The 25,693-nt window shown below is 40.8% G+C and overlaps 2 protein-coding genes across 2 annotated transcripts in view; one reads left to right on the top strand and one right to left on the bottom strand.

Moving 5' to 3' along the window:
* LOC110257676 (germ cell-less protein-like 1) lies at window positions 162-1,670 on the top strand. Its single transcript, XM_021079841.1, has one exon. The coding sequence runs from the start codon at window positions 162-164 to the stop codon at window positions 1,668-1,670; it is 1,509 nt and encodes a 502-aa protein (XP_020935500.1).
* Window positions 4,784-25,693, bottom strand: part of LOC110257675 (germ cell-less protein-like 1) — a 47,883-nt gene continuing 26,973 nt past the window's right edge. Inside the window, exon 2 of the mRNA XM_021079840.1 lies at window positions 4,784-6,418. Within this exon, the coding sequence (XP_020935499.1) occupies window positions 4,784-6,418 (1,635 nt within the window). The remainder of the gene's footprint in view (window positions 6,419-25,693) is intronic.

Raw genomic sequence — 25,693 nt, 5'->3', positions numbered from 1 at the left:
ATCGCATGGGGCGGGGCCTGGTGGGTGTGGCTTAGCGTGGCATCCAAGGTGACGTCAGAACAGACGTCAGATGTACCCAGCAGCACTCTGGGCTGAGCGAGTGCCAGGGGCAGCTGCGCCTGTCGGGAAAGCTTATCCTTTGCACCCTTGAGGTAAAGGCCATGGGAGCACTAAGCAGTCGGATGCTATGGCACAGGGCTGGGCATGCCCCAGAGGAGCCAGATGCCCCTGGGGAGGAAGAAGAGGCTGTGGAGGCAGCAGTGGCGGCGATAGAGGCAGGAGAGGAGGAGAGTGAAGAGGCCGTACCCACCACCAGTCAAGTCAGCCACAAGCGGAAGATAGGCCCAGGAGGGCCACTGGCAAAAGCACCCGGCGGGAAACGCGCTAAAGACAGTTCAGGGTCCGTTTATGAGGCACTCTTCCTGAGAGGAGAAGAGAGCGACGTGCAGATCCGTGCCCTGGGTGAGGAGTGGAACTTACACAAGGTCTACTTGTGCCAGTCAGGGTACTTTGCTAGCATGTTCAGTGGTGCTTGGCGGGAGACAACCATGAATACTATAGAGTTGCAGATGCCTGACGAGAACATTGATCGTGAGGCACTGCATGAGGCTTTAGGTTCTCTGTACCGAAACCCTGTACTCATCCCACCCAGTCGAGTTGTTCCCATCCTGGCCACAGCCAGCATGTTGCAGCTGGACGAGCTGATTCAACAGTGCAGTGAGATCATGAAGGAAACTGTCAGTGCCCAGACAGTGTGCGGCTACTACTATTCTGCTGACAGCTACGGACTCCAGAACATCAGGACCATGTGTCTCCAGTGGCTGCTGGACAACCTGATGACCCAGCATAGTGAGGAGCTCTTGCGAGAAGTCAGCCTGGACCTCATGAAAGAGCTCGTCGCCTCTTCAGAGCTCTTGGTGATGGAGGTGGAGATGGACGTGTACGTGATGCTAAAAAAGTGGGTGTTCCTACAGCTGCAGCCGTCATGGAGGGGCCCCCACAGAGCCCTGTTGCCTGATGCTGACTCGTGGTTTGCCAGATCCAGGAGAGAGTCAGAGGGCGCCCCTTTCCTGGAGACGGAGCAGGGCAGAGGCTTCGTGCAAGTGTTCCAGCAGCTGCGGCTTGCCTACATAATCTGCGACCTGCCTTCAGCACGCGTCATCGACCAGGATGCGCTGATCCCTGCTGCATGGCTGACCCCAGTGTACAAAGAGCAGTGGCTTGCCCTTCTCCGGGCTGAGCAGACCAGGGAGCTTGGGCCCATGGACGTCTTTGTGTCCGATCTCCAGGGGAACAGCATGAGATGCGGGGGCCAGCTCCGCAGGGACGAGCAGTGCACCTGGCAGTGGGCAGGCTTCAACTTCGGCTGGGACCTGGTGGTGTGCTATGCCAACCGGCGCATCCTTTTCCGGCGCAGCGCATTGAACAAGCCCTGCAGCCTCGGGGTCAGCTTACTCTGGCAGAGAAAGGTAGCGTTCCGCTTGCGCCTGGCCTCCTTGGACAGGGCTGGAAGAGCCGTTTTCAGGAAGGACACAGAATACCAGATGCTTTCCCTGAGAAAGGATCAAGAGTTAGAGGTTGTAAACCTGGAGAACCAAGATGTGGTTTTCCCCATCTATGTGGCCTGTAACTTCCTGTACCTCCCCCAAGAGGGGTGTTGCCCAGAGTGATGACCCTTGCAGGAAAGCTCAGAGACTCAAGCAGCTTTTCCCTGGGGTGAGGGGCGGCCAGCTTGGTCGAGATGTCAGCTCCTTCTGCAGGACCAACCGGCCTTGCCCATCTCAGGTAATCAACTCTGTCAGAGGCTTTGTTGAGCTGTAGCTCATAATACTTGAGACTGTTTACCTGAGCATATGATGAGGACCCGCATTTAAAGCCTTCCAAACACCACTTGAACTCATTCGTGCTGTTAACGTGGCAACTTGTCCTCCTGGTTCACCATCCATTGACCTCCCTTCCCCATCATCTGCGAAGACAAAAATGTCTTCAGAGAGACACTGTGAGCTTACCTACTGTGCTACTCTTAATGAAACTCATTTACAACATGTATTTCCTTTTAGTTTGATTAAATAAATGTTAAGGGAACAGTGTGATTTCTCTTTCAGTTTGTGTATTTAGAGCTGTTCTCCCGCATTCATTACCATCACCACCACCACTGGTTTTATTTGGATTGCTTCCTCTGCCCCATTTCCTGCCACTGCCTGTAGTACTTGGTTTCCATGGTCTCTCACTGTGCAAACACACCCAGGCTACACTGATGATCTTTTTGTTGGGCTCTTCAATCTAAGACTATCTTGATGTTGGTTAGATTTCATTTTAACAGTCCTAGCATTTTAACCCCAGAAAAACATTTCACAACCTTATAACACCCTATATTGGAGGTAGAGTGGAAGGAAGCAGATTTATTCCATGAGGATATTATTTTAATAAATGCAGTTTTTCTGTGGCATGCAGTCATTTATGCACCAGAAAGTCCTCCTTAAGCAAGTTGATGGTCTTTGCTCTTCGGAAACATTTGGCATTCAAATTGTATTTGGAAAGATTTTACTGCTTAAGAACAGGACTAGTAACCTCTGGAACAGAATGCCTTTGAATTATAATGGGAATTACTTGGCATCTGGAAATGGGATCAAAAGATGAAAAGTCAAACCTAGTAATCAAAAGGGTAAGGTAGAGGTAGAAAGTGTTTTGGGAAAAAAAAAGAAAAAGAAAGAAAGAAAAAGGAGAAACTCAGTGGTCATGATTTGAATATGTTGGTTTCTGATTCCTGCTAATTTGCAAAATGGCACCACACCATTCCCTCCCAAATACCCTAATTCTTTGCATTTTCACTGAGTGATTTTTGTGGTTAAAGAAGTCAAAGAATGGAAAACTGTTTAAGAATCCATACAAATAATAAATACATGCTTGGAAAGAGTGTGAAAAATTAATACAATATGAACAAATAAATTAAGAAAAATAATTACCAGAATTAATGTTTTACTAAGTTGAAAGTTTATATATCTCTTCCAAATTAGATTTTATCCTTTATCATCCAGGAAACAAATTATTTCGACTTCTATCTATCTATCTATCTATCTATCTATCTATCTATCTATATATCTATCTAATTTTTTAACCTTTATAGAGGTATGAAAGTCTTCATTATCCCAATCCCATATACTAGTGTTAGGGTAATAATTACATAACAGTTAGTTATATGAAATTGCTCGATCAGGAAGATGCTGTTGCATCCTTTGATGTTTGCCCTTAATTTCGCATTTTCTACCCTCTGTGTTCCCTTATACTCTGTATACCTAAATAACTACATTTAATTTCCTTTTATTTTTTAACACACCGCACCTGTGGCATATGGATGTTCCCAGGCCAGGGATCAAACCCACACCACAGCTGCAACTAGAACCACAGCAAGGACAATGCCCAATGCTGGATCTTTTACCTGCAGATCTGCAAGGGTTTTGCTTTTTAATTTTTTTGTAATGACTAAACTGAGGGAAAGAGTAAGTAGAAGGGTAGAAGGGTAAAATTTATGATCTGTTTTTTTTTCTGTAACAGTTTCACTTACTTTATATAAACTTATAAAAATTATAAGTATAACTTATAAAAATTATATAAAATTATTTTTTCTTGATCTGAATGCCAGGATGCCATTTCATCTAAAGAGATATCCTCACTTGAGAAATCCAGATACTACTTAGCCAGAAATGCACCTTGACTGAGGGATCTGCTTTGGTTTTCCTATCTAACTAGCTTTAAGTCCTTTAAATTGCTTTTTGCTGTTTACAATAGAAAGATGTTCAAGAATGTACAAACCATGACAGCTGAAGTACACTCATTTAAACATTTGAACTCTCACAAACCCTGACTGTTACCATATGCCAGTTTGGGCAATTGATCCAATACCAGTCTCAAATTCTTTCACTTTATTTTTTTTTAATTTTCTTTTGGACTGCTAAGGATGAGGAAGAAAGCTTCTCCCACCTTAGCACTCACTTTATTTTATTACCTACCAGTAAAGGGATGGGGAGATGGGGAGGCAGAACAAGATGTATAATCATGCTAATGCTACACAAAAGGATCAAACTAAATAACGGAAAACTGAATGCCACACCAAAAGAGATGTACCCCCTATGGGATATAATAGAGTCCTTGACAATGATTGAGGATTTATCCTGGTCTCTGTCTTTCCTTCTCTGTATGTCTATCTCTGTTTCTCCTGTCCTTTCCTATATCTGTCTCTATTGTCTCTATCTGCATCCTTGTCTATCTCTATCTACCACTGTCTTTGTCTACCTCTGTCTCTAGATCAGTCTATCTTTGTCACTCCCTGTCTCTGTGTTACTGTCCCTATCTTTCTGTTTCTCTCTGTCTCTGTATCTCTCTGTTACCTCTGTATCTATCTGTATCATGTTGTAAATGAGTTTCATTAAGAGTAGCACAGTAGGTAAGCTCACAGTGTCTCTCTGAAGACATTTTTGTCTTCGCAGATGATGGGGAAGGGAGGTCAATGGATGGTGAACCAGGAGGACAAGTTGCCACGTTAACAGCACGAATGAGTTCAAGTGGTGTTTGGAAGGCTTTAAATGCGGGTCCTCATCATATGCTCAGGTAAACAGTCTCAAGTATTATGAGCTACAGCTCAACAAAGCCTCTGACAGAGTTGATTACCTGAGATGGGCAAGGCCGGTTGGTCCTGCAGAAGGAGCTGACATCTCGACCAAGCTGGCCGCCCCTCACCCCAGGGAAAAGCTGCTTGAGTCTCTGAGCTTTCCTGCAAGGGTCATCACTCTGGGCAACACCCCTCTTGGGGGAGGTACAGGAAGTTACAGGCCACATAGATGGGGAAAACCACATCTTGGTTCTCCAGGTTTACAACCTCTAACTCTTGATCCTTTCTCAGGGAAAGCATCTGGTATTCTGTGTCCTTCCTGAAAACGGCTCTTCCAGCCCTGTCCAAGGAGGCCAGGCGCAAGCGGAACGCTACCTTTCTCTGCCAGAGTAAGCTGACCCCGAGGCTGCAGGGCTTGTTCAATGCGCTGCGCCGGAAAAGGATGCGCCGGTTGGCATAGCACACCACCAGGTCCCAGCCGAAGTTGAAGCCTGCCCACTGCCAGGTGCACTGCTCGTCCCTGCGGAGCTGGCCCCCGCATCTCATGCTGTTCCCCTGGAGATCGGACACAAAGACGTCCATGGGCCCAAGCTCCCTGGTCTGCTCAGCCCGGAGAAGGGCAAGCCACTGCTCTTTGTACACTGGGGTCAGCCATGCAGCAGGGATCAGCGCATCCTGGTCGATGACGCGTGCTGAAGGCAGGTCGCAGATTATGTAGGCAAGCCGCAGCTGCTGGAACACTTGCACGAAGCCTCTGCCCTGCTCCGTCTCCAGGAAAGGGGCGCCCTCTGACTCTCTCCTGGATCTGGCAAACCACGAGTCAGCATCAGGCAACAGGGCTCTGTGGGGGCCCCTCCATGACGGCTGCAGCTGTAGGAACACCCACTTTTTTAGCATCACGTACACGTCCATCTCCACCTCCATCACCAAGAGCTCTGAAGAGGCGACGAGCTCTTTCATGAGGTCCAGGCTGACTTCTCGCAAGAGCTCCTCACTATGCTGGGTCATCAGGTTGTCCAGCAGCCACTGGAGACACATGGTCCTGATGTTCTGGAGTCCGTAGCTGTCAGCAGAATAGTAGTAGCCGCACACTGTCTGGGCACTGACAGTTTCCTTCATGATCTCACTGCACTGTTGAATCAGCTCGTCCAGCTGCAACATGCTGGCTGTGGCCAGGATGGGAACAACTCGACTGGGTGGGATGAGTACAGGGTTTCGGTACAGAGAACCTAAAGCCTCATGCAGTGCCTCACGATCAATGTTCTCGTCAGGCATCTGCAACTCTATAGTATTCATGGTTGTCTCCCGCCAAGCACCACTGAACATGCTAGCAAAGTACCCTGACTGGCACAAGTAGACCTTGTGTAAGTTCCACTCCTCACCCAGGGCACGGATCTGCACGTCGCTCTCTTCTCCTCTCAGGAAGAGTGCCTCATAAACGGACCCTGAACTGTCTTTAGCGCGTTTCCCGCCGGGTGCTTTTGCCAGTGGCCCTCCTGGGCCTATCTTCCGCTTGTGGCTGACTTGACTGGTGGTGGGTACGGCCTCTTCACTCTCCTCCTCTCCTGCCTCTATCGCCGCCACTGCTGCCTCCACAGCCTCTTCTTCCTCCCCAGGGGCATCTGGCTCCTCTGGGGCATGCCCAGCCCTGTGCCATAGCATCCGACTGCTTAGTGCTCCCATGGCCTTTACCTCAAGGGTGCAAAGGATAAGCTTTCCCGACAGGCGCAGCTGCCCCTGGCACTCGCTCAGCCCAGAGTGCTGCTGGGTACATCTGACGTCTGTTCTGACGTCACCTTGGATGCCACGCTAAGCCACACCCACCAGGCCCCGCCCCATGCGATAAGAACCCTATCAAGGATTCCATGGTGGCAGAATGCCTTATGCCATGGGGGAACCCCCTCCAAAAAAAAAAAGAAACGAAAAGAAAGAAAGAAAAATGAAATGATCAGTCTAAGGCATTGATCAGGGGTGGGGCCTGGTGGGAGTTCCCGTCTTGGAGCAGTGGTTAACGAATCTGACTGGGAACGATGAGGTTGTGGGTTTGGTCCCTGCCCTTGCTCAGTGGGTTGAGGATCCGGCGTTGCCGTGAGCTGTGGTGTAGGTTGCAGATGCAGCTCGGATCCCGCGTTGCTGTGGCTCTGGCATAGGCCGGGGGCTACAGCTCCGATTCGACCCCTAGCTGGGAACCTCCATATGCCATGGGAGCGGCCCAAAGAAATAGCAAAAAGACAATAAATAAATAAATAAATAAAAAAAAAAAAAAAAAACAAATAAATAAAATGAAATTAAAATAAGGCAGTGGTAAAAATAGGAATCTACAAGCAACAGATGGTTTTGATCGGCATGTTTGAAGTACATGGAATTTTACGAAGAGCGGTGGCTCTAAGTGAATTAAAATTTTCCAAGCAGTCATGAGGAGCATGTTTTGGGTGACGGCAAGTGGCTGGGTATATAGTCCACCAGCAGGTGCAGAGGCTTCCTGTAGAGATACTTTCTCCAAAATGACAGCCCCTAATCATATATGACTATTTAAATTGATTAAAATAAAGTAAAATTGAAAGTTCAGTAACTCGGTCTCACTAGCCACATTTGAAGCACTCAGTGGCCACTACTTCACTGTGTGCAATGCAGATATGGAACACTTGTATCACTGCAGAGAGTTCTGTTAGATAGTGATGTTCTATAATCAGTTGCCCCAGATCAATTTTACATGTCCTTCTAGTTCTGAATACATGGATTACCTAGATAACCTTAAAGTGGGTTGGTGATATTTGTGGGGGTGGGGAGGAGTTAGAAATATGGAACTACAAAGCAATCACATTTAGATTTACAGGGTCTCATCAGGGTCTCATTTTGTCTCATTGTGTTTGTTGAGATGTTATGGAGGCTGGGGACTGGGCTTGAGGAAGGTTGCTGGCCACCCAAAGGGATGATTTGTTCTGAAGCCATGTGCTCTGGAATTTGAGGAATTTGGGTTGTATCTTCTGTCGCCCATAGAGCATCTGACCTGGTGGTCAGATCATCATCTCAAAGTCATTGTCCAGAACCCAACCTTTGCTTTCCTTTTCCCATTCCACTACCATGAAAATCCATTTTCAATATATTTTCTGTTTGATTTTTTTTTTACTGTTTTTATTGTCAATATTTCCACAGGTATGCCAGTCCTCTTCTCAGTCTCAAAGCCTTGAAATTGTTGGTTGAGAGGATACAAAATAAGTGTCTTTGCAAACTGAAAAATACATTAGAAATATTAGCACTTGGGGTTATTGTAGTAAACATATTTGATTCCTTATTTTGTTTTGACATCAAGTTTGACATGATGCAATATGTTAATGCCTCCCAGCTAAAGACCACCAAGAACACAGTTGTAGTTGAACAAGTTGGATTTATCATTTGTTGCAGTGAGGGAGAACGCACACAATGGGGAAATGTGGGCCACATAAATGAGAGGATGATAGAAAAGGAACATTAAAAGATTTGGGATTGTGTTAGGTGATTTGCGTGAGGTTTTAAAGAAGCAGGGTTTTGATCTGGATTGGATACTGTCAGGGAGACAGGGTATTCCTATGACTGAGTATCTTAATAAATCTCTCATACAGAAAGAATAGGTTAGAGTGAGATTAAAGCTGAAACTGGCGAGAACAAACAAACAAAGCAAAGCAAACAACAACAACAAAAACAAAACAAAAAAACAAACAAACTAGCAGTCACTCATATTAGCTAGGAGAGGGGTATATGGTGATTTTTACAATAATCTTACTTTTGTCTGTGCTTAGAAAAAATTTTGAAGTGGCCTTTGTTTTGTCTTACTTTCATGATCTCAGAGTGACCTCACCTGAAGTTGACATTCTGTAAGACTTGTTTTCATTGTCTAATGGGAGAAATAATGTGTCCTAGTCTGGATGTCAAGATATATCTATATATCTATATCTCTGCCTATCATCTATCTATCTACATTTTAGTATCCCATTTTGGCCACAAGACATTAATCCATGTTGTCTAGATTTTTACCACCATTGCTCTGATTTTACTGATCAGGAATTTGTTTAGAGAATGCATTCGGTAGCTGAACATGGGATTGTCTCTCCTGTTCCTTTTGTTTTAGAATGCATTGTTGAATCCTCTGATGTGACATTGGCTGTGCATTAGCATTTAAGACTCTGGACAGGATGCACTGGCCAACTGAAAAACAAGTAATTATACAAATCACAAAGATTATTAGCCCTTGAAACAAACAATCTTGAAGTCAAGGGCCTAGATCACAGAAAAACAATAAATCTAGCTGGGTCCCCTTTTGAGAGCCACATGACTTTTCTCAATGTCAAAGACAAGTTTTGGGCCACCCATGTTCGTTCGTTCTTTCTTCCTTTCTTTCTTTCTTTCTTTCTTTCTTTCTTTCTTTCTTTCTTTCTTTCTTTCTTTCTTTTTCTTTCTTTTCCCAATCTAGTGTGAGAATTGCTTGTCACAAAGCATATATGAATAGAGAGTCAGTTTCTCTTCTTTAAATCTCTTTTAAAATAGAGTTTTAAAAAGAAATTCTTGTGGGAGTTCCCTTTTAGTGCAGTGGGTTAAGGACCTGACATTGTCTCTGCAGAAAAAAAAGAAAGAAACAAACAAAGAAAGGAAGAAAGAAGGGGGGAGGATGGAAGGAAGACAGGAGGGAGAGAGGGAGGAAGGAAGGACAAACGAAAGAGAGACAGAAAGAAAGAAAGAAAGAAAGACCGACAGAAAGACAGACGGAAGAAAGGAAGAAAGGAAGAAAGGAAGAAAGGAAAAGAAAGAAAGAAAGAAAGAAGGAAAGAAAGAAAGAAAGAAAGAAAGAAAAAGAAAGAAAGAAAGGGAGAGGGAGGAAGGAAGGACAAACAAAAGAGAGGAAGAATGAAAGAAAGAAAAGAAGAAAGACAGAAAGTAAAAAGAAAGAGAAAGAAAGAGACAGAAAGGAAAGAAATTAGTTTTAATGTTTCTGGGTAATTTCCCCTCACAGGGAAACAAGATCAGCTGGAATGTTTATTTTTAAATATCTTAAAATCTGTAACAATTATCCTGAACACACAGGATAAGTTAGCATATGTCATAGGGCTGTTATATAAGATGTTATATAAGAAATCATACCCCAGTGTGACACAGACTGTATTGGGTATATAAATACCATTTATAAGAGAAAGCCAATGTTGTGTTCCTCAAGATAAACAATGTATTTAGCAGAGTTAATCAGTTTCACCAAGCAGGCTTACTATCATGAACAAAGTGAATACCATGAGCAAGTTTGACTATCAGGGCCACGATGGACCCAGGATTGTAGCCTACCCCTGATTGAGGAGGGTGTGCTAATAGGATTGTAATGACCTCAGCAGGAGTATTTTGTTGAAGTGAGGTCAATGTCCAATTTTTAAAGTCTGGAGCTTGAGATTAATGCTGTAAAGGAAACTGATATATCAGAAGGGTCTTTCAAAAAGAAATATGCTTTTAAGAGTGTTTAAAGGAATAGCATTTGAATCTGTAGGGTCTGATGGGGAATGTGAGATATTTTTATTTATTTATTTATTTATGTATTTATGTGTGTATGTTTTTTTTTTCCACTGTACAGCATGGGGACCAAGTTACACAGACATGTATACATACTTTTTCCTCCCATCGTTGTGTTGTATCTAGACATAGTTCTCAATGCTACACAGCAGGATCTCATTGTACATCTGTTCCAAGAGCAATAGTTTGCGTCCATTAACCCCAAGCTCCCAATCCCTCCCACTCCCTCCCTCTCCCTCTGGGCAGCCACAAGTCTACTCTCCAAGTCTATGATTTTCTTTTCTGTGGAAATGTTCATTTGCGCTTGTTTATTTTTTCCTTATGTGGTAGAAGGAGACCACATGAGTTAAAATACTACAATAAACATAAAGGAAGGTCATAGTAATGTGCTAGAAGACATCATAATGATAGGAAGTAATTAATAGTAAAGGAGGAGAAAAAGGTCTTAGAGAATCAGAAAATTAGTATTATTCTGTCCTTTGGGGAGAAGTCTGTTTCTGAAGTCAGGTGTCATCTGGAAGATTGCTAAAAATCTTCAATTTAAAGTCTTCAGATGGAGTGGATATCCTGTAGACAGGGGGATGCAATGAGAAACAACTCAAGGATCCGCACTCTGGAGTTTTACTGAGGTTAGTTGTTAATAGAACCCGAGAAGATTTTCAGATAGATAGATAGATAGATAGATAGATAGATAGATAGATAGGTACATGATTTTTATTTTTTTCTGCTATAGTTGATTTACAATATTCTGTTAACTTCAAGATTTTCTTTTTTTAAACCTAGACTCAAGGGAAGATACTTATTTCAGGAGACCAAGTCTCCAGGTTGCAGATCACGTAAAGAATATTTAGGTGAGTGTTTTGGAGATGCTGCTCATATCTGTGTGATAAACCTGGAGGTATTGTATGAATTATTTCAAGTAATTAACACTATCAGCTTGTAAAAATGGTAGAATTCAAAATTGGGGATGAGGTTCCCAAGTGTATGGGCTGACCCGATATGAATTAAGCAGAGAAATTGTTTTAAGTCCCAGATGGGATTGATTTTACACACATTAAAGTTAATAGTAATATCCAAGGCCACGGAAAAGTTTTCAAGGGCTTTACAAATTTTAGTTTTAAAATTCCATGTTTATGATGGATTAAATTTGTGTTATGGAAATGATCAGTCTAGTAGTTCCCACTGTAGCACAACGGGATTGCAGTGTCTCTGGAGTGCTGCGACGTGGGTTTGAACCCTGGCTTGGCACAGTAGGATAAGGATCTGGCCTTGCCACAGCTGCAGTGTAGGTCACAACTGTGGCTCAGATCTGATCCCAGGCCCAGGAATGCCATTCGCTATAGGGTGGCAAAAAAAAAAAAAAAAGAAAAGTAAGAAAAGGAAAGAAAGAAGGAAAAATGATCAGTCTGATTTAATTTTGGTAGGTTGAGAAAATTATTTCATCTAAGTTTTGACATTAAGTAATATCTTTTATTTGTCCTCGCTCTCTCCCTCTTTCCCTAAATAACCATTGCTGCACATTTATCACTTTCTTTTGCATTTCCTAACCACAAGCATTTGGTTTTCTTGAACTTCTTTATGGATTGTTTTGTTGTCTCTTTATTTAATTTTGATACACATTCCTTCCTTCCACTTTCTTGCATTTATTCTACTGTTATCATTCTTTTTTGTCATTCTAATTTCATATATTGATTGCTTAGCTCACTAATGTGTGGTCTTTCTTATTTTCTGATATAAGTATTTGGTGTTATAGATGTCCCTCAAACTACCATTTCAGCATATTCCCCAAGGTTATTTGGGTACTATTTTCATTATCATTTGGTTGCAATATTTCCTAATTTCTATTATGATTAGTAATTGCACTTGTTTGTCATATTTGTCACTTGATTCAGGTTGTATGTTTAAATTTTCCCACCCTAAGTGGTTTGTTTCTGTTTTCCTTGGGTTATTATTTTTTAACTCAATTACATAGTGTTCAGAGGGCATGGTTTCCACCTTCATGACTCTTTTTGGAAAACTGCTGACATATATTTGTGGCTTTGTGTATGATCAGTTTTTCTAAATGTTCCATTTGCGCTTGCAAAGAAGGTATTCTTTTCCTAGTCATTGGACCCAGTATTTTATACATGCCTGTTAGATCAAGATTTTAATAAGGTTCCTCAAATTTTCCTTATCATTGCTAATACTTACTGTTTTCTTAATCAGTCGGTTACTAAGAGAGACACTAAAAGTTCCCACTTTGTGAATTTGTCAGTTTCAGTGAATTTTTGGCATGTGTACATTTTGAGCCTTCGGAATTATAAGCACAGTAATTTGCCCTGAGTCCCTCATTTTCATCATTTAAGAACTGAAATAATCACTAAAAAAGAGTGTCCACGGCCATTTGACTTGCTTTTAACCCTCCCATGCCCTTTATGATTTAGATATTCCTCTTTTACAGAACACATGGGTACATTTTGAATTTTTCTAACAATCTCTGTCTTTGCAGTTGTTTCTAGCATCTTATTTCTGCATAATCATTTATTATGATTTTTTCTATGCCTCTCATATAGTATTCTCTTTTTCTGTTTTTTTTATTTTATTTTTTTTATTGGATTGATTGAATCGCTGTTGGATGCACTGAGTATTCTTTAGTACCTTATTCCTTCTAGTGGTTTGGAAATAATTTATCCTATTTCTATCCATCAAATTCACCTGTGACATTGTAATATGCTCTCCAAAGTTTCCAAGTTGGGTGTGATGCTATGGGTAAATTCTTGTTCATAGACTGCTCTACCCCAACCCGGTGTTCCTTAGGGAAAAATTTAAGACATCAACACCATCTAATGGACATCACGACAAAGATTTAAACCCAGTCGTTTTGATTTGGAGGTGGAAGGGTTGTGGTAGAGCAGGAAGCTAACATTTACTGAACAGCTTTAAAATTTTAAGCACCTAATATGTATTATTTTTCTCCTTTGGCCCTTGCAAACACCATACCGTGTATGCATAAAAAAATATGTACATGGTTGGGTCACTTCGCTATACAGCAGAAATTGAAGGAACATTATAAATCAACTGTACTTTAATAGAAATTTTTAAAAAATAAATGGGCAAAGTGAGAATTAAAGAGGCTAAATAACCTTTCCCTTATGACATAACTAGTAATTTCTGGAGTGAAGATGTTACTCTGAGTCCCTTTTTTTATTTTTTAAAATACTATTTTTTTCATTATAGCTGGTATACACTGTCAGTTTTCTACTGTACAGCACGGTGACACAGTTACACATACAAGTATACATTTTTTCTCACATTACAATGCTCCATCATAAGTGACTAGACATAGTTCCCAGTGCTATACAGAAGGATCTCATTGTCTATCCATTCTAAAGACAATAGTCTGCATCTATTAGCTCCAAGTTCCCAGTCCATCCCACTCCCTCCCCCTCCCCCTTGGCAAACACAATTCTATTCTCCAAGTCCGTGATTTTCCTTTCTGTGGAGAGGTTCATTAGTGACGTATATGATTCCAGATATAGGTGATATCATATGGTATTTGTCTTTCTCTTTCTGACTTACTTCACTCAGTATGAGAGTCTCTAGTTTCATCTGTGTTGCTGCAAATGGCATTATGTCATTCTTTTTTTATGGCTGAGTAGTATTCCATTGTGTATATATACCTCATCTTCCTCATCCAATCATCTGTCAATGGACATTTGGGTTGTTTCCATGTCTTGGCTATTGTGAATAGTGTTGCAGTGCACATGCGGGTGCATGCGTCTTTTTCAAGGAAAGTTTTGTCCAGATATAGGCCCAAGAGTGGGATTGCTGGGTCAAATGGTAGTTCTAGATTTAGTTTTCTGAGTTACCTCCATACTGTTTTCTACAGTGGTTGTATCAATTTGCATTCCCACCAACAGCGTAGGAGGGTTACCTTTTCTCCACACCCTCTCCAGCATGTGTTATTTTTGGACTAGTTAATGATGGCCATTGGTGTGAGGTGGTATCTCATGGTCGTTTTGATTTGCATTTCTCTAATAATCAGGGATGTTGAGCATTTGTTCATGTGATTGTTGGCCATCTGCATGTCTTTGGAGAAATGTCTATTCAGGTCTTTTGCCCATTTTCTGTTGGGTTGTTGGCTTTTCTGCTATCGAGTTGTATAAGTTGCTTGTATATTCTCAAGATTAAGCCCTTGTCAGTTGCATCATTTGAGATTATTTTCTCCTATTCTGGATGGTGTCTTTTTGTTTTCTTTTGGGTTTCCTTTGCTGTGCAAAAGCTTGTCCGTTTGATTAGTTGGTTTATTTTTGCTTTTATTTCTGTTGCTTTGGGAGACTGACCTGAGAAAACAGTGGTAAGGTTGATGTCAGAGAATTTTTTGCCCATGTTCCCTTCCAGGAGTTTGGTGGTGTCTTGTCTTATATTTAAGTCTTTAAGCCATTTTGAGTTTATTTTCATGCATGGTGTGAGGGTGTGTTCCAGTTTTATTGATTTGCAGGCAGCTGCCCAGGTTTCCCAGCAATACTTGCTGAACAGACCGTCTTTTTCTCATTTGATGTTCTTGCCTCCTTTGTCAAAGATTAATTGACCATAGATGTCTGGGTTTATTTCTGCATTCCCTATTCTGTCCCATTTGTCTGTCTGTCTGTTTTGGTACCAGTACCACAATGTCTTGGTGACTGTGGCTTTGTGATATTTCTTGAGGTCTGAGAGAGTCGTGCCACCTGCTTGGTTTTTGTTCCTCAGGATTATTTTGGCAATTCTGGGTCTTTTGTGGTTCCATATGAATTTTTGGAGTGTTTGCTCTCGTTCTGTGAAAAAATGTCATGGGTAATTTGATAGGGATTGCATTGAATCTGTAGATCGCTTTGGCTTCGTATGGCCATTTTTACGATATTAATTTTTCCAACCCAGGAGCATGGACTATCTTTCCATTTCTTTACATCTTCTTTAACTTCCTTGATTAATGTTTTATACTTCTTGGCATATAAGTCCTTTAGCTCCTTGGTCAGGTGTATTGTCAGGAATTTGATATTTTGGGGTGCCATTTTAAAAGGTGTTGTGGTTTTGTGTTGCTTTTCTAATAGTTCATTGTTAGTATACACAAATGTGACTGATTTCTGAATGTTGATCTTATATCCTGCTACTTTGCTGAATTTGTTGATCAGTTCAGGTAGTTTGTGGGTTGAGTCCTTAGGGTTTTCTATATATAGTACCATGTCATCTGCATACAGTGACAGGTTTAGCTCTTCTCTTCCTATTTGGATGCCTTTTATTTCTTTTGTTTGTCTGATTGCTGTGGCTAGGACTTCCAATACTATGTTGAAGAGCAGTGGTGAGAGTGGCCATTCCTGTCTTGCTCCAGATTTTAGTGGGAAGGCTTTCAGCTTTTCTCCATTGAGTATGATATTTGCTGTGGGTTTGTCATAAATGGCTTTGATCATGTTAAGGAATGTACCCTCTATACCCACTTTGCTAAGAGGTTTTATCATGAAGGGGTGTTGGACTTTGTCAAAAGCTTTTTCTGCATCTATTGAGATGATCACGTGGTTTTTGACTTTTCTTTTGTTAATGTGGTGTGTGGCGTTGATTGATTTGCATATGTCGAACCATCCTTGTGCACCTGGGATGAATCCCACCTGGTTGTGGTGTACGATCTTTTTGATGTGCTGTTGGATTCATTTGGCTAAAATCGTGTTGAGAATTTTTGCGTCTGTATTCACCAAAGATATTGGCCGATAGTTTTCTTTTTTGGTGATATCTTTGTCTGGTTTTGGAATTAGGATGATGGTGTTGTCATAGCATGTCTTTCGGAGTGTTCCTTCTTCTTCAACCTTTTGAAAAAGCTTAAGGAGGATGGGCATAAGTTCCTCTTTGTATGTTTGGTAGAATTTGCCTGTGAAGGCATCTGGTCCTGGACTTTTATTTGTAGGGAGTGTTTTTATGACGTATTCAATTTCATTTCTAGTGATCGGTGTGTTCAGTTGATCTATTTCTTCTTGATTCAGTTTTGGCAGGCTCCAAGTCTCCAGAAAGCTGTCCATGTCTTCTAGATTGTCAAATTTGTTGGCATACAATTGTTCATAGTATTCTCTCATGGTTTTTTGTATTTCTGTAGTATCCATTGTGATTTCTCCTTTTTCATTTCTGATTTTGTTTATTTGGGTTTTTTCTCTCCTCTTCTTGGAGAGTCTAGCCAGAGGTTAGTCCATTGTGTTTACCTCTTCAAAGAACCAGCTCTTGGTTTGATTGATTTTGCCTATTGTTTCTTTAATCTCTATTTTATTGACTTCCTCTTTGATCTTTATGATTTCCTTCCTTCTACTGACTTTAGGTTTTGTTTGTTCTTTTTCTAATTCATTTAGGTGGTGGGTTAAGTTGTTGATTTGAGATTTTTCTTCTTTTTTGAGGAAGGCCTGTATTGCTATGAACTTCCTCTGAGCACTGCTTTTGTGGCATCCCATAGATTTTGAGTGGTTGTGTCTTCATTATCATTTGTCTCGAGGTATTTTTTAATTTCCTTCTTGATTGCCTCATTGACCCATTGGTTTTTCAGTAGCCTGTTGTTTAGTCTCCATGTAGTCAGTTTTCTTCTCCTTTCTTTCCCTGTGTTTGATTTCTAGTTTCATGCCATTGTGGCCAGAGAAGAAACTTGAAATAATTTCTATACTCTTAAATTTGTTGAGGTTAGCTTTGTGCCCCAGTATGTGATCAATTCTTGAGACTGTTCCGTGTGCACTTGAGAAGAATGTGTATTCTGATTTTTTTGGATGTAATGTTCTGAAAATGTTAATGAAGTCTAACTTTTCTATTGTTTCCTTTAGGATCTCCGTTGCTTTATTGACATTCTGTCTAGAGGATCTGCCCATTGATGTGAGCGGGGTGTTGAAGTCTCCTACTATGATTATATTCCCATCAATTTCTCCTTTTACGTCTGTTACTATTTATTGTATGTATCTGGGTGTATAATTAAAAATAAAAATAAACCAATGGGACCTAATCAAACTTTCAAATTTTTCACAGGAAAGGAAACCAAAAAGAAAACAAAAAGATGACTTACAGAATGGAAAATAGTTTCAAACAATGCAAGTGACAGGGGATTAATCTCAAGAATATACAAACATCTTATAGAACTCCATGGCAAAAAAATCCATGAACCCAATTGAAAAATGGGCACAAGTCCTGAATAGACATTTTTACAAGAAAGATATACAGATGGCCAACAAGCACATGAAAAATGTTGAATATCCCTGATTATTAGAGAAATGCAAATCAAAACTACCATGAGATACTACCTCACACCAATCAGAATGGCCATCATTACGAAGTCCACAATTAAAAAATGCTGGAGGCGGTGTGAGGAAATGGGAACCTTCTTGCACTGTTAGTGGGAATGTATTCTTGTATAGCCGCTATGGGGAACAGTATGGAGGTAAATTAGAAATCTATACATAGAACTATCATATGACCTAGCAATCACACTCTTGGGCATATATCCGGACAAGTCTTTCCTTAAATAGACAAATGCCCTGCATATTCATTGCAGCTCTATTCACAATAGTCAAGACTTGGAAACAACCCAAATGTCCATTGACAGACAGTTGGGATTAGGAAGATGTGGTGTATATACATGATATAATACCACTCAGCCAGAAAAAAGAACAAAATAATGCCATTTGCATCAACATGGGTGGAACTAGAGACTCTCATACTGAGTGAAGTAAGTCAGAAAGAGAAAGACAAATACCATATGATACAACTTATATCTGAATTGTAATATATGGCACAGATGAACCTCTCCACTGAAAAGAAAATCATGGACTTGGAGAGTAGGGCTTGTGGTTGCCAAGGGGGAGGGGAAAGGAGTGGAGTGGTTGTGGAGCCTGGGGTTAATGGATGCAAACTCTTGCCTTTGGAATGGACTAGTAATTAGATCATGCTGTGTAGCTCTGGGAACTATGTCTAGTCAGTTATATTAGAGCATGATTATGTGAGAAAATAGAATTTCTACATGTATGTGTAACTGGGTCATCATTCCGTATAGTTGAAAAAAAAATCATATTGGGGAAAAATTTAAAAATAAAATAAAAATAAATAAAAGAACTAAAAAAATAAATGAGGCAAACAATGCCTTCTAGAGTGTCAATGTGAGGAATAAATGGGTTCGTGTATGTATCGTAGCCGGCCCAGGGAAAGCACCAATCACGTGGCAGTGTTGTTTTAAGATATTTACAAGGCTGCAGATAAGTTTAGAGGACAGGTGGAAAGTGAATCATTTACCTTCCAGGGAGAGTCTCTTAGGGCTCAATATGCGAGCAATGCTTTAGACTTCTGTGACTTTGGACTTTGGCAATATTTCAGAAACATGGAAATCAAGAGGTCCATTGGGTATTAGTCTTTCTCAGCCTAGTAACTAAAGAAATAACCCCCTTCCCTCACGGCAATGTATATAACTGTGATGTTAGTTGAAGTCTCTTCTGACAACGTTATGGCTCCAGCTAAAAAAGCACCAGCTTTTTTTTTTTTTTTGGCTCCAGCTAAAAGCACCCATTTCTTCACTTCCAGAATTACTGTGTTTTATAATCATAGCTTCCATGCAGTGCACACCACAGTCCCTTAGGTGTCATATCTTTATTCTTGCTTTCTCTCTCAGAGAAAGAAGAACCTTATGGTTGCCTAACCTTAACCTAAGAACTCCCCCTGCCTCATTCTGATCTCCTTGAAACTATTTTGTAAGGCCAAGACATAGAAGTCTCTGTAGATGGGTCACATCTTAAGACAGTGCAAAGATATTTTCAACCTGGTTATGCAGTCACCACATCCCAAGAGCTTATAGAAAACAATCTCCTTCCTGAACTCAAGTCATAATGACCAGCTAAACTTATAGAGTTGTCTTACGTCTGTCAGTTACCAAGAGATGAAAGAGATAACAAAGATATGGCAGCAGATACATTTGCTCTGTTTCATCTCATGTGTATATTCATGCATTCAGCCATTTATGCAACAAATACTTGGTGAGCACCTAATGTTTGTATCTCATCCTCTTCTGGGAAGCAGAAATAAGTGGTGAGCAAGGGAAAACTTGTTCTTGCTCTCTGAAGTTTACCATTCTGTTAGGGGAGCTACTAAAACATAAACACAAGATACTTTTGGACAAATGGTCAACTTGAAGGATGGAGAGACATGTGGAATTTGAACTCAGTGCTATATGACAAGAAGGAGACAGCCATATGAACATCTGAAGTAAGAATCAATTGCTGGATATTTAAGAAGGGAATGAGTTTGGTGCATTTTATGAACAGAACAAGATACCATGTGGTGTTTCCATAATGAACAAAGGAGAGAGTGGTAGGGGATGAGGTACAAGAAATAGGGATCTGATAACTCAGGGCCTTGCAGGCCAAAGACAGTGGATTGAACTTTATTCTTAAAGAGAAGCCATTATAGAAATTTATGCCAGCAAGTGGTAAGAGCCAATATAGGCACTGGGATGATCACACTGTCTGCCATGTGGAGAGTAGACTGTTAAAATCCATAGCAGCTATTATTGCCACTTGCCCACACCAATAGTCATAATCACTTCCCTCATTTTTTTGCCAGCCACTTTGCTGTCTGGAACAAAATATTACATTCAAAAATGTTGGAAGTGATTCCAGGGAACACAGCTTAAGTGGAATTTTTTTTCAGCTGGGAAGCGCTCCTATGTTGCCTTTTGCATTATCATTTTCTTTAGGCACACAACTTTGGCATGCTGGTTGGAATTCTAGTGGCCACTTTGGATATGTTGGGAACCTGAGGCTTGAATCCATGTGCATGGTGGTGGAGCAGAAAAATTGTTACTTGGGTCCTTCATGACATTATGGAACTGTCATACCTGCCCTGGACTGATAATCTTCAGATTTCTTTTATGTGAGAGAAAAAGAAAAAAAAATTTGCTTTAGCCATTATTGTGTGCTACTAAATCTGTTCAATATTGTTACAAGAGTGGAAGCAAGGAGTCCAGTCTATAGTAATCCAAGAAAGAGAAGAAGTTAGTTTTGGATGAGATTGATAGCCTTTGAGTTGGGTAGGAGTGATTCAATACTAGATATAATATGAAGGTAGAGCCAATAGGATAATGTCAAAGATTGAATGGATGGAGAATGATGGAAGCCTTTACTGAAACAGAGGAAACTTAGAAAGAAGTAAACTGTGTGGGAAATAAAGAGCTCTATTTTGGACTTTTCAATTCTCTGACATCTGTGTCCATGGAGAGATGCTGAGGAGCCACTTAGATATAGTAGATGTATAATGAGAGGTAAAGATTTAGTAGTTATGAGCATAGTGATGATGTTTAAGCCATTACTAGGATGATGCCTCCTAGGGGGGAGTGTAGGTAGAGAAAAAGGCCAGATATGTTCCTGGAGCACCATCACATTTAGATGTCCAATGCAGGAGCATGGACCAGCAAACATGACTGAGGGAAAGGGGCAAGCATATGGACAGAGATGGCAGCAGTGGCAGGTTAACAGGAGCAAAAGTGGAGACAGAATCAGGCAGATGAGGGCAAAGACACAGGGATGGATAAGACAGATAGAGGCAGAAATAGAGACGACAAAAAAAAGACACAGACAGGGACAGAAAATGGTAGAGAAAGGGAGGCAGAAGGAGACAGACAGAGAGACACTGAATGAGAGAGAGAGTCAGAGTCACACTCATGCAATCAAACAAACAATACACACAGAGCAAAAGAGACAGTGACAGATTGTCAGACTCTCAGAGAGGGAATCAGAGACATAAGTAGGCAGAGACAGAGTCAGACAAAGACAAACAAAACATAAGAGAGACAGATGGCAACACACACACACACAGATTGGGTGGGGGGAGGGAGAGAGAGAGAGAGAGAGAGAGAGAGAGAGAGAGAGAGAGAGAGAGAGAGAGAGAAATCTGACATTCCTCCACTGCCAAACTCACTTTCTATGAATTTCAGCTGCTATCTCCAGCGTACCTTGTAGTTCGCAGGTGTCATACTCATTCTGGCTACCTTACTTCCAGATGAGGACTGAATTATTTTTATGGACTGAATAATATATCCCCCCCAAAAAAAATTCATGAATCTAAGTTCTAACCCCAGTATCTCAAGATATAACCATAATTTGAGATAGAGCCTTTGCAGAATTTAAAATGAAGTCATTATGGTAAGCCTTAATCCAGTACAACTTGTGTCCTTATAAGAGGAAACTGGGAGACAGACATGTACAGAGGAAGATGATGCAAAGGCACAGGGGGAAGACAGCCATCAAAAATCCAAAGAGAACTTCAGGGAACAAATTCTTCCCTTACCTCCCTCAGAAGGAACCAGCCCTGGTGACAACTTGATCTCAGATTTCTAGCCTCTAGGACTGTTTGAAGATAAATTTCTGTTAAGCCATCCAGTCTGTGGTATTTTGGTAGGGCATCACTAGCTCTCTTATACATTCATGATTGTCTAACCTTAACCTAAGAACCTTCCCTACCTCACTCTGGTCTCCCTGAAACTTTTTACAAGGTCCATACTTGGAAGTCTCTTTAGGCAGATCAAACTTTAAGATAGGACAAAGATAGTTTCCATACTGCCATGCAGTCACCACCTCCCAAGGACTTAGAACATCCAGTATCCTTCCTGATGTAAAGTCAGCACAACTGGCTAAACTTATAGACTTGACTGAAGTCTTTCAGCTAGCAGGGCATATAGCAGACTCTGTTAACACAGATATAGCAGCATATAGGCCTTTAGGGTGGTTCATGACTCCAGGATGCTGTGGGAAAAAATTGGGAATACTTTCCTAGCTGCTACTGGTACACTGATTAAGCATGGTAAGCAAGCATGAGCTTTACTAAATGCTTTGCTCCTTCCTAAGGAAGGCATGTATTTAAGCTCATGCTAGGGAACAAACTCATGAGGCAAAATAAAACATTTTTTTGACCACTATTCTAAAGAGGCTGCCCTCACCCCAGCCCAATATGTTCAGCAAATTTAAAGACAATCTGATTAGTTTGGGTCACTTTTATGAAAGCTTGAGCAAGCTTAAATTACAAACACCAGTTATTTTTAAAAATACATATGTTGGGAGAAACTTAGGTTTACCCTCCAGTCAGGTGGGTTATAGAATCATCAAGACAGCCTTTCCTCTGGATGTCTAGAAGCTTTCACTTGTTGAATGGTAAGCTCTTACCTTGGCTAAAAATCTATTTTTGTTTTTCCTACTTGAGGATACCTAACTTGTCTTTCTAGTCTCAGAGGTAGTCATTTTACTGGGACCATAGTTAAGGAATTTGTAACGTCTTACCCATTGGCCATAAACTATACCATCCCTAACATCCTTGGGGAAGGGGGTACTACTTTAACATAAAACCTTTTTATGTTAAAACTTGATAAACTCTCTAAAGACTTAAAACCACCATAGCCTAAGGTATTCATTCCTATTAGTATCAATGGCCTTCCAGTCATCTCTCCCTGCCAATAATAGATTTTCACCTTACGAATTTGTCACAGACAGACAAGGAAATTAGACATAATGTCTTCTGTCTTAGAATCCAATTGTTGCAAGCAGATATGGACAAATGTTATAATGGACTGATGCAATATGCTGAGACTCATCCCCAATAGGTATAAATCACCCTTCTGACAGAGCCATCTTTTGAGTATGCACACAACTTAAAACCAAGAATCTTTGTCTCCTGAAAGAGACAACAACAACAGCAAAATGACCACTCTGGCAGTTTCCTTGTGGTACAACGTGTTAAGGATCTGACATTGTCACTGCAGTGACTCAGGTTGCTGCTGTGGAAAGAATTCAATCCCTGGTCTAGGTAACTTCTACATGCTGTGGGTATGGCCAAAAAATCCACAAACAAAATTCTGGAGCCTCATTGGAAGGCCTTTATTAAGTTGTCCCTTATGGCCAACACCTCAGTCAAGCTATAAGGAGTAGATCTTTGGGTTCATGCCTCCTAGCTAAGAAAACATCAACCTCAGACTGACGATATGTCACTTTAGCCACAAAACTTAAACTGAGGGCTACTAGGAACATCCCCAAAGCATTCAACTACAAGAAAAAGCTTTACTGAGAAAATCAGAAAAAGCAGATGACCTTGGATAGTGAATACCATTCAAGAAAACAGAATAAGACCTTTGTTTCCACCTTATTACCTTATTTATATCATAATTTTTTACTCATTATTTATAACCATAAGTCTGAATTTGTGCATCTCAGCAGATTTACCTCCACGTGCCAATCAAAAAGATGTTTCCAAACATCCTAATCATTCTCTTTCTGCTTCCTCTCTATCCTTCCTTTTTCTGTCTCTTTCACTTTTTTTTTTCCTTTTCCAAACACACTAAATCTTTGGCATTTTCTCAGACAGGCCTATATTTATGAAACTAATGTCACTTAACTGTTACATTGGCTTACCTTTGCTGCAGGCTCTGTGGTCCCTTTGCATGTATTATCTTTTACATTGCTGGGGATCTCTCTCTCTCCTTCTTTCCCCCACCCCTCATAACCACTGCAGATTAGTATGCAACCCCTCCTGAGTTAAGGCTGCAAAAATAAATTTTCCATAATACACACTCCTTTCACTTTATACCCTTAAAGAAGGGGGTCTTATTTTTATAGAGAAGTATCTTGTATCTCTAATCCCAAAATTATGGAATTATTTTTCTGTGATGAAATTTTCCTGACAAAAGGCCCTATTGGAAGAGGATCTTATATATAGTCTAGCTCAGGACAAAAACTATATTCTCTGACAAGTTTCAATACACACTGGAGAGCCCCAAATGACTCATGTTTTATGTGAGGTTCAAATGCTGACTGTCATTCCTCTATCAATGAGTTCCTCTTTCCTTGTTCAATATTTTCCCTTTTAATATATTTAACTTCACCAATTGGTTGTCTCTTTAGATCAGAGTTAATTCCTCACAACCAAACCAGAAGAACAAGTCAATACTAAGGGCAGGGACCCTTCTGAAAAACATCCATTACCACTGACAATGAAGAGGAACTATGTGAAGACACCAATAGACTGAGCACCAATTTTGAGTGATTTGTCACTCTTCAGGATGGATTTAATGCTGCAGTTATTATTTAAGGGGTGCCCTATGGAGCATACAATTCACAATGGCTGAATATAATACCTGAGTATTCCATGCCATCATCTATGAAGCACCAATTATACAATTAAAAATATTGGTATTCTCGGAGTTCCTGTCGTGGCGCAGTGGTTAACAAATCCGACTAGGAACCATGAGGTTGCAAGTTCGGTCCCTGCCCTTGTTCAGTGGGTTGACGATCAGGCATTGCCGTGAGCTGTGGTGTAGGTTGCAGACGCGCGGCTCGGATCCCGCGTTGCTGTGGCTCTGGCATAGGCCAGCAGCTACAGCTCCGATTCGACCCCTAGCCTGGGAACCTCCATATGCCGTGGGAGCGGCCCAAGAAATAGCAAAAAGACAGAAAAAAATATATTGGTATTCTTGTTCTAAAGTGAAGAAACTCCAGAAATCTGTCTCCCATCATCAACTGGCATCATCCTGGCACTAGGGGAAGAAAATGCATAGTCATTGGTGATAATCACTGAAAGTGGAGTCCCAAAAACATTTATTGTATCTGTCTGGTGTGTTAATACATCCATGAAGATAACAGAAACATTTGATAAGTGAATGACATTTGTCCTGACCTCTGGGATATTTTTAGTCAGCTTCAGGTGGCAGGGATGGGATAGCTTTTCCTACATATTGCAAGTAAGGTTGTCCTCCTTAAACTTTTTTTTTTCCTTCAAGGGCTAGTGACTCCTCATTAAGTTGGTCCTATCACATCTAATCATGAGAAGTGGTCTCAAGCAAATGATCCAAGCCATGCTTAAGAAAAACAAAAGACCAAAGAACAAGCGTCTTCCAATTCTCCTCAAGAAATTCCTTTAACTCTAGCTTCTTAGCAGTCTCAAGGATCGATCGATCGATCTATCTATCTATCTATCTATCTATCTATCTATCTATCTATCTATCTATCCTCTTTTAGATGGGTAGCAATGGTAAAAAGAATTCATCTTGGCCAAGGAGACTGTGAAAGGACTAAAATAGGCATGATAAAAGATCCCTAATTTTCCTTCTTAATTTCCCCTTATTTCTCTTTCTTTTCCTTTTAACTCTTTCTTTTTTATAATTATTTTCATTTTTCCTATTATTGTTGGTTTACAGTGTTCTGTCAATTTTCTACTAGAGAGTGGCCCAGTCTCTCTCTCTCACACACACATATATACATTCTTTTCCTCATTATCTTTCATCTTTTCTTTTGTCCCTTTCTTTCATCCCTTTCTGTCTCTCTTCCTTCCTTCTTTCATTTTTCTTTCTTTCTCTCTCTACCTCTCCAATTCTTTGAATTTTAGCTACAAGCATTTCAAGTGCTGTTCTCAGAAAATACCCTTCTGTTGTTTATTGAGGTTGCACCAATGACCCCAGCCAAAGAGGATTAAAACAAGAATGACCTCCAACTGTGGGTTGTAGTTAGAGAAGATGTCTGCCTAATACAAAACAGCAAGAACATCTATCTCACACCC

This window comes from Sus scrofa, chromosome X, assembly GCF_000003025.6.
Source record: "Sus scrofa isolate TJ Tabasco breed Duroc chromosome X, Sscrofa11.1, whole genome shotgun sequence".
Classification (NCBI taxonomy): domain Eukaryota; kingdom Metazoa; phylum Chordata; class Mammalia; order Artiodactyla; family Suidae; genus Sus; species Sus scrofa.
This window is presented reverse-complemented; position numbering and strand designations above follow the sequence as displayed.

Excerpts from the sequence above, each read along its gene's own strand:
- LOC110257676 (XM_021079841.1), top strand. The coding sequence starts at position 162 with ATGGGAGCACTAAGCAGTCGGATGCTATGGCACAGGGCTGGGCATGCC.